The sequence below is a fragment of the Sinocyclocheilus grahami genome, unplaced genomic scaffold (assembly GCF_001515645.1).
Source record: "Sinocyclocheilus grahami isolate Dianchi unplaced genomic scaffold, SAMN03320097.WGS_v1.1 scaffold312.1, whole genome shotgun sequence".
Lineage (NCBI taxonomy): Eukaryota > Metazoa > Chordata > Actinopteri > Cypriniformes > Cyprinidae > Sinocyclocheilus > Sinocyclocheilus grahami.
The window spans coordinates 184,138-197,851 of NW_015505491.1; the positions used below are offsets into that span (position 1 = coordinate 184,138).

The following is a 13,714-nucleotide window of genomic DNA, read 5'->3' on the forward strand; positions in this document are numbered from 1 at the left end:
AGTCAGCTGTTTAATGTCTGTTCTGAAAGATTCCCTTTATGCTACAAAAGTCTGTGTATCTTTTAAAGATTTGATGTCAGGCAAACACTGTCAAATCCTCAACTAGTACTTCTTGGATGTGCTCAGTGAGGCAGCCTGGGAGATTGACACGGACTATTGTTCAGATCATTTCAATATATAGTTCACAGCAAAAGCAAAGTTCTGTCATTATTTACTCACCCTCATATTGTGCCAAACTCGTATCACTTCCTTTCTTACAAGGAACATAAAAAGAGACATTCTGAAGAATTTTAACTAGAAATGGGTGCTTGCGAGCTCCGAAAAGGACTAAAAGCATAAAAGTATCATAGAAGTAATATGATCCACATGATTTGTATGCTATAATTAAAGTCTTTTGAAGTTATAGGATAGCCTTGTGTTGAGAACAGACTAAAACTTTATTCAAACTTTGTCTGTTTATTTTACAAGCTTGCGTTGATGTAAAGGATGCATAACAGACTTTTTTATTTTTTTTTATTTTAGTGCAAAAGTTTGGAGTCAAAAAAAAAAATTTAAATTAATTGTTTTATTCAGCAGGGATGCTTTAAATTAATCGAAAGTGACATTTATAATGTTACAAAGGATTTCTGTTTCAAATAAAAGCTCTTTGAACTTTCCATTCATCAAAAATATGAAGTATCACACCTGTGATCAACAATAATAATAATAGTAAATGGTTCTTGAGCATCAAATCCACATATTAGACTGATTTCTGAAGGATCATGTGACATTGAAGACTGGAGTAATGATGCCGAAAATTCCGTTTGGCATCACAGGAACAAATTCGATTTTATTTTAAATTAAAATAATATTTTACAATATTGCTGCCATTTTACTGTATTTTTGACCAAATAAATGCAGCGTAAGAGAGCATTTGTGCAAGCATTAGAGACTTTCAGAAGCATTAAAAACTTACCGACCCAAGCTTTTGAATGATAGTGTGCATGAAGTCTGCATAAACACAAATGAAATTTGCGAAGTTGAAATGACTGAATTTTTAGTGTGTTCTCAAAGCCACGGGTAGCATGGATTACTTTTACTGCGTTTTTTGGCCTCTTTGGAGCATGACAGCTCCTGATCACTGCTATCCTCAAAATGTCCTCTTTTATTTTGAAGCAAGGCAGTCATACCTGAAAGGAGCAATATGGGGGCGAGCACATGGTCACATTGTTTTTAGGCTACTCATGAAAAAATCTCACCTGAAATCCTCCTTCTTCTTTGTAATGTAGGAAGGCGTTGGTGGTTCCCTTCTTGGCCAAGCGAATCCTGGCAAGTCGGACTTTCTGTAAAACAGAAGAGAATTTCTCTGAATCGATCGTGTCAGCACTTGTTTCACACACAACTGCAGCGACTCAGCATAGCAATGATGCCAGTAAGACTGTTTAGTTACATTAAGGTTTGTTTAATGCTATTTTTGGCCTTTTGGCTATATTTACTGCAAGGACAGCAGAGAGAAGGGACACTTAAAGGGATAGTTCACCCAAAAATTAAAATTCTGTCATTAATTACTCACCCTCATGTCATTCCAAACCTGTAAGACCTTCGTTCATCTGTTTTTGTCCAAGGAAGATTTTAGTAATTTAGTTTTTTTCAGTCATTTAAAAGGGGTTGGCTATTTATTTGAATAAAATATTTTCATAATATTTTTACACATTAAATATTTCATTTGCATTTATACTATATATATCGCAAAAAGAAAGAAATTGCATATTTGCAAAAGCCTAGAAACATTATCTGGTTTAAACAAAATCATGTTGTCCTAGTGTTTTGATGCATTGGACTATGGTGAGTTTAACCAGCTAAAGGGATAGTTCACCCCAAAATAAAAATTCTGTTATAATTTACTCCTCCTCAAGTTAACGGTAGCCATTGACTTTTTTTACTGTGAAAGTCAATGGCCACCGTCAACTGTTTGGTTACCAACATTCTTCAAAATATCTTCTTTTGTGCTTGAAAGAAAAAATAAACTAATACAGGTCTGGAAAAACTTGAGGAGGAGTAAATTACAACAGAATTTTTATTTTGGGGTGAACTATCCCTTTAGCTGGTTAAACTCACCATAGTCCAATGCATCAAAACACTAGGACAGGGGTGGCGAACGTCGGCCCTGGAGAGCCGCAGCCCTGCAGAGTTTTGCTTCAACCCTAATCAAACACACCTGAACAAGCTAATCAAGGTCTGAACGGTTACTAGAAAGCTACAGGCAGGTGAGTTTTAATTAGGGTTGGAGCTGTACTCTGCAGGGCTGCGGCTCTCCAGGACTGGAGTTTGCCACCGCTGCACTAGGACAACATGATTTTGTTTAAACCAGATAATGTTTCTAGGCTTTTGCAAATATGCAATTTTTTTCTTTTTGCGCTATATATAGTATAAATACAAATGAAATATTTAATGTGTGAAAATATTATGAAAATATTTTATTCAAATAAATAGCCAACCCCTTTTAAATGACTGAAAAAAACTAAATTACTAAAATCTTCCTTGGACAAAAAGAGATGATCGAAGGTCTTACAGGTTTGGAATGACATGAGGGTGAGTAATTAATGACAGAATTTTCATTTTTGGGTGAACTATCCCTTTAACCTTAAAACTTAACCCTAAAATGAAAAAAGTTAACAGGTAAAAATAAAGCATCCAATCACGTTATTCTTGATTTGGCATAACATCCAACTAATATTTCTAATAGAAAAACTTATTTTGCAAAGACTCATTTGTGGAGGAACTAGTTCTTAAAACCAAAAGAATATCCAGAACAAATCTAGCCTGAGATGAAGCGGTTCTGTAGTACCTGCTGGGCTCGCATCTTGTCCGCTCTCTGGTTCTGATGGTAGATTCGGCTGAAGTTGGACACGATGACGGGTACAGGAAGGGCGATAACCAGCACGCCACTGAGAGAGCAGATAGAGCCGAAGATTTTTCCAGCGATGGTGTTTGGAACCATGTCTCCATACCTGCAACAAACACCAATGTCAGTCAAACACTTAACAACTCTATATGTGTGTGTGTAGAAGACAATGACAATTTGTTTGAATATGATTACGCTTATTTAATCAGTAGCCCCTCACTGCAGAACACAAGATCCAGGGGACGAGGTTGGATCCTCGTCTAGGGGTGGAGATGGGTGGGTTTAGGGATCAGGGGGCGGAGACGGATAGGTTTAGGGATTTGTAAGGTGGGAGGAGTTGGATCTGGATCCAACCTCGCCCCCTGGATCTTGTGTTCTGCACTGAGGACCATCTCTATTTAATGACAAATGCTTGCTCAGAATCTATTTTGCAGTCACATTTAATGTAATTGTGCAAATTAGTTAGGAAAAGTGCATGCGTATTTCAATTCGCAAGGCTCCAAAGCTCATCTCTAAGGCCCCTGACACATCCCATTACCCATATTTAATAGCAAAATATACCATCATAGAATTGCAGAATGCTATTAAGGTGATGTGCTTCTCATAAACACTCACACACACCACAGCACTGCAGCAGCCATAATCAGCGCTGTCCTCCTACACACTGCATGAGGGTTAACTAATTTACAGGGGTGGTCATGGTTAAGATGTAACTCATAAATCTCTGAGTGGAAACACTATAGGTATGTTTCGAATGGCATTGTATGATATACTGTGTACAATATGCACATTTTCTATATGCATGCAATTCCTGGATGACATTTGCAAAGGTATACAGTTTGCAACCGGAGCACCCTGTGAAATACTATATCCCACAATGCAATGCACTCAGTTTGACTTTGCATTTCAAACAACTGATTTTTTTTTTTTACATTCTTGTCTATTATTTGATCTGTTTGCTAACACAAAATTGGATTAAAATCCACTAGCTCATTCATAACTACATACTACCATACTATTCATACTATTATTAATATGCCATATAAAGAGAATACAAGTAAATGTACTTAAATAATATATTTATAAAGTTATTTTGGTCAATGACAAATGGAAATTTAATGATCGAATAAAGAGTTTAAATTAAACAGAATTCATTAGAACACTAGTGTTCAAAGATTACTGTGACGAGAGGGGGCGGGAGTAATTGATAATGAGCGACACCTGCACCACTCACCGGTCTGGAGTCCCACGGAGGAGCTCCGGAAGGATAAAAGGAGGAGTGACGACAGTGAAAGACGAGAGAGGACCAGGCCTGGATTTTATTTTGTGTGCGGCAGTCGTCCGCGAGGGGCTGCTGCTTTACTTTCATTTTGTGTTTGTTTATTTTATTAAAATCTTAAATGTTTGCCCGGTTCCCGCCTCCTTCTTCCCGAACTACGAACGTTGTTACATTGGTGCTGAAACCTGGGAGGAAGGAGGGACACGCTGTCAGAGAGCCCTCGCTGCTGAGGGGGATCGTGGTGCTGAGGAGATCGGGCAGCAGGAACAAGCGGAGAGACGGCCGGTGGCTGCCCGAGGCGGTGGTGCTGGAACTATGGTAGACGAGGTGGGACGGAGAGCTCGCTGCCGCGCTCCTGGGTCGAGGAGGGGTGGCTGCCGTCCAAGAGGAGAGGGAATGGAGGAGTCGGCCCCGTTCGCCAGGAGGCCGCAGCCTGCTGCCATCTGCCATGATTGGGGAGGGGCAGGGAACGGGGGACACGCTGCGGGCTGCCCTCAATAGGAGGAGCCATCGCCGTCCGCCAGGAGGCGGAGGAGCGGTGGGCCGTCCACCAACGATGTCCAGTTCCATCGCATGGCACCGCAAGGGAGAGCCTCTCAGCCAGTTGAGGACCAAGCAGCATAATTTTTTTTTCTTTTCCTCTCTCGTATCTGTCTCTCCTCATCCTTCCGTCTCCTTTTCTCTCGCCTCGTCTGTCTGTCCTTACCCCCAGGTACGCCGTGGCCACCGTGATCGGCTCCCCCGGAGGGGGGAGGGGGGAGTAGAGCGCAGTCTCGGGAGTACCCCCCCGGACTGCGAGGGATGATGGGGGTATGTGACGAGACGGGGCGGGGCCGAGAGCCGTGGGAACGGAGCGAGGCCGGTGGAGTAATTGATAATGAGCGACACCTGCACCACTCACCGGTCTCGAGTCCCACGGAGGAGCTCCGGAAGGATAAAAGGAGGAGTGACGACAGTGAAAGACGAGAGAGGACCAGGCCTGGAGTTTATTTTGTGTTTTGTGTGTGGCAGTCGTCCGCGAGGGGCTGCTGCTTTACTTTCATTTTGTGTTTGTTTATTTTATTATTAAAGTTTTGTTTGTGTTCACCGGTTCCCGCCTCCTTCTTCCCGTGACTACGAACTGTGTTACAATTACATTTTTGTTTATATATACATATACAACAAATATAGAATAATATTTACTAAAATATTACAAACAATATTTTAAAGAGAAAATATTATTATGTAAACAAAATATATGAAATTATTTTATCTAAATATTTTTTTATTTACAAAATAAATTTGAACCAAGCCTTCCACTTAATGACTTAAAATTAAATGACTAGACTAAATTCTTTCTTAGACATACATACATAAAAAAATAATAAAGTGTCTCATTTTCAGGATATGCTACATTAAAATTAAAAACCCTAACCTTAAAAATAAATCCTACTGCTTTACATACTACATTAAAACTGTAATTTCTTTCCCAAATAAATTAATCATTACTTTCTGAAATAAATTTAAGCCAGCCCTTTTCCTTATGACTTACATTTACTTAGTCATGTACGACTTATAATTAAACCACCTAATTTTTCTCTGACAAAAAGGCATCTCATTTTTAGTAATATGGTTAAAATTTAACAAGTTAAAATCAAATCAAGTCATTCAATACTCATTCTGGACTAAGTAAGTTCTGAGTTCTGAAAGCTGAAAGTTATTGTATTTTTCATAGCAGGTGCATCAAATTTTTTTTATAACTCAAACAAGCAAGAAAAGTATGCAAAAAATGCAACCCACTACACCAATAACATCCATAGCTGCATATCTTTTTTTGGATGGTAAGGCATGAAACTGCCAAAGCACAATTATTCACAGCTTTACACAAAGACAGCAACACTTTTGAAATGTCATTTTCCGATGTTTCTGAAAGGTTCCTGGTGCGATAAACATTTCTCTGAGGTGTACTCTGCATTTTGGATCAGTCACTGACAACACAACAAAAGAGAAAAAGAGAGAGAGAGAGAATGCAATCATCATACGACACATTCATATTCACATCATGTTCCATCCCTTCACAGGAGACCGATCTGCAGGTGGAGTAAATTAAACCAATATTTGTTTTTACAGCTGTGTTGATGTTCTGCACTTATATCCTGTCTACAGCATCACCAGAACGAAACTGTCTGAACACTTTTCTTCAATAATACGGACAGTATATGCAAATCAAAACTCGAATAGTGACATAAATAAGAATTTTAGCCAAAGTGACTTGCACTATTGCAGTTAAACTATACATTTTATCAGTTCAAGCATTCCCTGGGAATCAAACCCATGGCCTTGATGTTGCTAGCACTGTGATCTACTCTTTGATGCTATATACGAATGCTATATAAGCCACTCAAGGTTATGCATTATAGAAATTTGACCACGGTTAAGATGTGTGGTCAGCAGAATCAGGTACAATTCTGAATTTAAGAACTGATTCCCTTCCATTTAATGAGTGGGAATTTAAACTGGCTACACCCACCAGATTTGAATGACAGGAGAAAGAGTTTACCGAATTCAAAGAAATGTAATTTCTCTAAAATAGGTTTGTCAGTAAAACAAACTATATACAGTATTATAAAAATACAAAGCCACTAAAGGGGCGAGGTGGTGGGTAAGAAATATGAGATGTAAGGGGAAAAAAAAGTAATTTATTTTGCGTGAACAACACAAAACGTTTGCATTTTCCAGAGAAATGTTGCCCTTGTTTGCAATACTGTTGAGTTTTTTGCAAATGCAAAGTTTCTTAGGGGAAAGCAAAATATCTGTGAGAGAACTTAAATAATTTAAATACATTTTTTCTATCTTCATGTCTCTTTAAATATGCTAAATTATGAATGAATAATACAAATAAATTAAAGTAATAAATTAAATACATTTTAAATCTTTAGGCTACTAATTATGCTTATTTCTTGATTAAAAACATTTTTCTCACTCATAAATCTCATTCATCCTTGTGTTAAATTCAAAAATTGGCAAATATGTCATGTCACCAATTTCAGTGCAGCATTAAAAAAATCATCCACTTTTGTTACATGAACCAAAACATTTTTGTTAGTGTATGTAGTGTAAAAATGTATTTTTTTCGATCACCATGTCTTATTAGGAGCTCCATTTAAATATAATAAAATAAAACAATAAATTGTTAATAAATATGAATTTAAATTCATTTTGATTTAAAATAAATATGAGTAATTATGTTTATTTATAGAAAACATATTTCACTCTCATAAACTTTTTTGCGAACAAAGCAAAGAATCTCCAAGACCAAAAATGTCCTTTAGTGCTTTACAGAAGAAGGATAGTAAAGGTTTCGTGAAATTTCTTGGAGGAATGCAAAACAATTAATGAAAAGCATTGGATTTTTTTTCACACTTTTATTATATTTTTTTCCATCACCATGTCTTGCTAGGGGCTGCATTTAAATATACTAAATAATACATCACTTATTAATTAAAAAAATGATGATAAAGAACCTTTATTTAATTATTTAAAAAAATAGAAATTCAGCTTTACTAATTATGTTTATTTATTACTTAGAAAAACAAACATTTCTCTCACATTTGTGATAAATTCAAAAATAGCCAAAATACATAAATTCTCATGTGCCTTTTGTTGCATAAACCAAGTAATTCCAAGACCAGAACATTTCCTTCACAGAAGAAGAAAAACAATACTCAACGACTAATTTTTAGTGCTACGACAGACAAAAAAAAGTCATCTCCCCTCTAAACAGCAGTAATCATATGCCATATTCATGCGAACATGTTCTTTACTGTTTGTCCAGAAGAACAAGAAATCATCTCCTTAGAACACATCATCCAGGCCTGTCACCTAAATCAGACCAGGGCTCTCTATAATGTTTTATTGACACATCAGACTGATATGAGATTTCTCACAAGAGCCTGATCAGATGAGAGACTCAAACACACACTCTCTACCCACAAACCCTTTCCAGCATTCCTCATTTTTCAGGCCCTCAGGACACACCGCTCTCCCGGGACTAATCTACATCGGCCCGGCCCCTAATCTTGTTTCCAACTGGTAAACGTCCAAATTTTGGCCATGGGCAGATGGCCCCGGGTGCACGAGGAGGGCAAGAAGCAGATATAGATTTGTACGATGACAATGCCTATTATCTCTCCAATGATTCTGCGTTTTCTTGATCTCTGAACATTCATTCTGTTGTTTACTATTGTTGTTCAGCTATAAAGCAGAGATCAGCAGTTAGTGAGGAGGGAAAAAAAACATTCGCAAGAGCAAAAGCCTCATTACCTACATGAGGTGGATGCTGATAACTTTGAAACATGAAACCATAAAACTGCTACATAAACAGTGAAAGTTGCTCTGAAAAGGACAGGTAATGTAACAGGGCCGCGTCGTATTTTTTTTTTTATTACGCAGCGTAAATTCATGCATATCGTTCAGGCATTATCCAGGAGAGCTCACTATCCCTTTAATTTTCCCGTAATAGAAAGTCTTAGACAGACATCCCCTGGGCAAGAACGAGGCTGCCTGGCCTAGATGCCGGTCTGGAAAGGGGTCAAGGAGGTTTGCCAGAAGTTCACGGAGAACAATGAGCAGAAACGGGACGGAAGATTAAATGGCGACAGCATGGAAAAGATCAGAGGGAAAACAGCAAATAGTTGTTTTCACGACTGCTGATGCTGAGTTTTTCCTTCCCTCCTGAGGCGCCAGCGCTGGGACGTCATGCTTACACTCTCTCTCGCGGAAATCTTGCTGGAGATAAAAAGGACGATTAGGTACAGGAGGACAGAATTTAGAGAGCCCAAATACAGCTTCCTCAAACATGTCTATTTTTGCCCTGCGAATCTGATACAATCCTGTTTCCCCGGCCTTGAAACATGACATCACTTTAAACTCCGCAAAACTCAGCTATGAATAGCAGCAGTTGTACAATAGCAATTAGGAGCGCATCATCCTAAAGTCCTTCACAGCATGACGAGTACACCATCACGACGTAACACACAAGGGCAACGTGCAGAAATGACAGCTGATGTACTGATATAATATATACTGCATGCATGCTATTTAAAAAAGCAGCATACTCTTAAAAATAAGGGTTCCTTATTGGCATCAAAAGTTCCATAAAGAACCTTTAACATCCATGGAACCTTTCCACTAGACAAAAGGTTCTTATAGTTGAAAAAAGGATTTTTAGATTATTAAAATGTTCTTTACGCTAAGAAATATAGTACTTTTGAGAACTGTTCACAGAAAGGCTCCTTATGGAACCCAGAAATGTTTCTTCTATACTCTTAAAAATAATGGATCCTTATTGGCATTAATGGTTCCATGAATAACATCCATGGAACCTTTACATTGGACAAAAGGTTCTTATAGTGGAAAAAAAAGTTCTTTAGATCATTGAAATGTTCTTTACACTAAGAAACATTGTACTTTTGAGAACTGTTCACTGAAGGGTTCCTTGTGAAACCCAAAAATGGTTCTTCTACACTCTTAAAAATAAAGGTTCCTTATTGGCATTGATGGTTCCATGAAGAACATTTAACATCCATGGAACCTTTCCATTGGACAAAAGGTTCTTATAGTGGAAAAAAAGGTTCTTTAGATCATTAAAATGTTCTTTACACTAAGAAATATTGTACTTTTGAGAACTGTTCACTGAAAGGTTCCTTGTGAAACCCAAAAATTGTTCCTTTACACTCTTATAAAAAGGTTCTTTATTGGCATTAATGGTTCCACAAAGAACCTTTAACATCCATGGAACCTTTCCATTTCACATTTTTAAAATGTACTTCAAAAATGGTTCTTTTAAGAACTGACCACTGAAAGGTTCATTGGGGAACCAAAACGGTTCTTCAGTGGTACAGCTGCGAAAACCCCCCTTTTGGACGCATTATTTTTCAGAGCTTATGTCACCATGCTGAAGATGCACTTAATATTTCGATCTGATTAAAAAGGCTTTACAAAAAGACAAAAATAATACCTCTAAATATACAGTGGGTACGGAAAGTATTCAGACCCCCTTAAATTTTTCACTCTTTGTTATATTGCAGCCATTTGCTAAAATCATTTAAGTAATTTTTTCCCCCTCATTAATGTACACACAGCACCCCATATTGACAGAAAAACACAGAATTGTTGACATTTTTGCAGATTTATTAAAAAAGAAAAACTGAAATATCACATGGTCCTAAGTATTCAGACCCTTTGCTGTGACACTCAAATATTTAACTCAGGTGCTGTCCATTTCTTCTGATCATCCTTGAGATGATTCTACACCTTCATTTGAGTCCAGCTGTGTATGATTATACTGATTGGACTTGATTAGAAAAGCCACACACCTGTCTATATAAGACATTACTTCTGTGTTTTTCTGTCAATATGGGGTGCTGTGTGTACATTAATGAGGAAAAAAAAAATAACTTAAATGATTTTAGCAAATGGCTGCAGTATAACAAAGAGTGAAAAATTTAAGGGGGTCTGAATACTTTCCGTACCCACTGTATATGATATGTTAAATATGCAGTATGTAAAAGCTGCTTTATTCTACATGGAGAAGTTAATTTTATGTTATTAGACATTGGACAATTAATCATGATTGCGAATAACAAATCGTGCATTTCTACAATGAAATCTCTAACTGAAAGTTTGTTTTTGCATGATGATGCATTAACACCACTAGGTGTCGATATCCATGACAACAACCAGTGCAATAAAACACAAGCAAAAAATGTTGAGCATCTTTAAACCAACGATGTCTAATGTTGTTTAATGTCCATGAAAACACAAGGGGGTTTTACTTATGTATATTCGGTGCTCTATACATTCCAAATGTAGTATATATTTCAAGCAAACCAAACATTTGCACACTATGCACAGTATACATACTGCAGAATGGTAGTATGCTACTCTGAACATGCACAAACATATACCTGACCAGCAGTGGGAGGACAAGGGTTAACCGGTGAATGGGGGGTTTTCATCTGCTGGTGAAATCGAGGAGGTTCGAGCACAGATTACATGTGAAACAACGCTTCGTGTATTTCAGCAGCACCATTTAGTTTTTTTTTTATTTCACTAGCCATCAATCTCTGTCTTTTTTTTTAAACTCTCATCTAGCCCTGTCTTCACATTCCCTCTGTAGCTAGTGTGTGTCCGCACACAAGTCTCAATACAAATACACACCTCTGATTGCATTTACAGCTGTGCTACTGATGGAATCAACATTCTGAAAGTATGCAAATTCTCTGACAGCATACATCTAAAGCTTCAAATTCAAGCAAAGCTAACAGTGGACGTGTCAATATTGCGTTTTCTACTTAATTCTTAATTGAAGTGTCAGCTATTATTAAGTACATATCAAAAAGTATGACTTTGAATAGATTAAAAATAGAGTGGGGGAGTGGGTCAGAGCTCATCAACACCAACCAAGAAGATCTATAATAAATGGAGAGAGTTTTCCACATTTCCATTCATCTAAATGGCTTGCACATTCAGTCCTGGAAGTATCTGATTTGAATTTTGCTGTCATTGCACAAGAGTTTTCCCACATACAGGTAACAGGGGAAAATATATGTGCATGTTAAGATTTTAAAACTCTCCACAACATTACTATTATATATATAAAAATTAGAGATGCACCAATTGCAATTTTATTGGCCGATTCCGATTTCTTGGAAGTGTGACCCCCCGATTCCGATTCCGATTCCGATTTTCTTTCTAAGAACTATAATTGACAGCATATACAAACAACTACTATTATATATATAAAAATTAGAGATGCACCAATTGCAATTTTATTGGCCGATTCCGATTTCCGATTTTTTGGAAGTGTGACCCCCCGATTCCGATTCCGATTTTCTTTCTAAGAACTATAATTGACAGCATATACAAACAAAAATCTATGCACATTTCAATGCAAAAATTATTTACATAATAAAATAAATTATTAAACATTACAATTCCCCCAATCTGGACTAAGGTATAGATTTTCTCTCACTTAAACAACTCTCAAAATAAAGTGCTCCTTGACTGGAAAGAGGAAGAAATAGTTAACTTAAAATGAGTTGCTGTATGTAACAAAACAGATGTAATTTCCCACTTTGTTTATAAACGGTGATTTTTTTCCACTAACATTATTAAATGTGTCATCTTTCACATCAAATTCTTACTTTGTTTCAATTAATTCAGTTAGAATAATAAGAAACTGTAGAGTTGTTACCATTCAAATGAAATTAGTATTAACAACTCTATCAAAACAGTCAATATTTTGTCTAAAATCTAAGTCACTTAATTTTTACTTGTTTATTGAAATACTATTGCATAAAATCAGTCACATTGCAATCGTGTTGATATTGATAGTCGGGGAAACATCATGACCTTATGTTGCTTACCTAAATCATATTTTGTAAATATCTTTTTTTTCTACTGCAGTATGCATCTATACATTTCTGTGAGTTACTTTGTGTGTGCTGTCTCTCTCACACACTGTGCAAGCCTCATCTGGCACAACATAAACACATGATCAGTCGCCGTTTACACTGAAGCCTTATAATGTTGCTTACCTAAATCATATTTTGTAAATATCTTTTTTTTCTACTGCAGTATGCATCTATACATTTCTGTGAGTTACTTTGTGTGTGCTGTCTCTCTCACACACTGTGCAAGCCTCATCTGGCACAACATAAACACATGATCAGTCGCCGTTTACACTGAATTCAATGAAATTAGAATCATTCTCGCGCGAAACGACGTGTTTACACGCGACTAAGTGTGCGCGTGGCTGTGATGCGCTGGCAATAAAAGGATCGGCTTGGAATCGGCAAGACATGAGACTGACTTGCAGGTAACCGATCCAGGCCGGTCATGCGAAAAATCGGCCGATTCCGATTACTGGCCGGTCAATCGGTGCATCTCTAATAAAAATATATGTGCATTCTGATTATTGCATTATTGTTTTAATTACTTGCATTTTAAATGTTTCACAAAATTTGAACAAAAACAAACAAACAAAAAATATCTGAATGTATAGCTTTATTTTGAATGGCTGTCAATAAATAACATACTTGTTCCCACACTGTATTTACTTTTAAGTCATTTTACAGAGAATACACTAAATAATAATAATAATAACAATAATAATACAATTCTAAATTACAACTAAACATACCAAAAAAATTAAAAAAATAAATAGCATTCACAAGTTTGGGGTTGGTAAGACTGATGATCCACAAAGGTTGGATTTGAAAAATATAGATATATTTTAATGACATAGTTTTTTCTATGATGCCAAATCCGAATTTTCAGCATCATTACTTCAGTTTTCAGAGTCACATGATCCTTCAGAAATCACTGTAATATGCTGATTTGGTGCTCAAGAAACATTTGTATTATTATCAGTGTTGAAAACAGTTATGCAGCTTTATATTTTTGTGAAAACCATTGTGAAAAAATATTGTGAAAACAATTTAGCAAAAACTAGGATTTCTTAATTAACAGAAAGTTTAAAAGAACTGCATTTATTTGAAATAGAAATC

The 13,714-nt window shown here is 36.8% G+C and overlaps 1 protein-coding gene across 1 annotated transcript in view; it reads right to left on the reverse strand.

Annotated features, from left to right (window-relative positions):
• Window positions 1-13,714, reverse strand: part of LOC107601760 (potassium voltage-gated channel subfamily D member 1-like) — a 70,601-nt gene that overhangs the window by 13,009 nt on the left and 43,878 nt on the right. The window contains exons 2-3 of the mRNA XM_016294048.1: window positions 2,828-2,990; window positions 1,239-1,322 (exon numbers count right to left, since the gene is read on the reverse strand). Coding sequence (XP_016149534.1) covers window positions 1,239-1,322; window positions 2,828-2,990 — 247 coding nt within the window. The remainder of the gene's footprint in view (window positions 1-1,238; window positions 1,323-2,827; window positions 2,991-13,714) is intronic.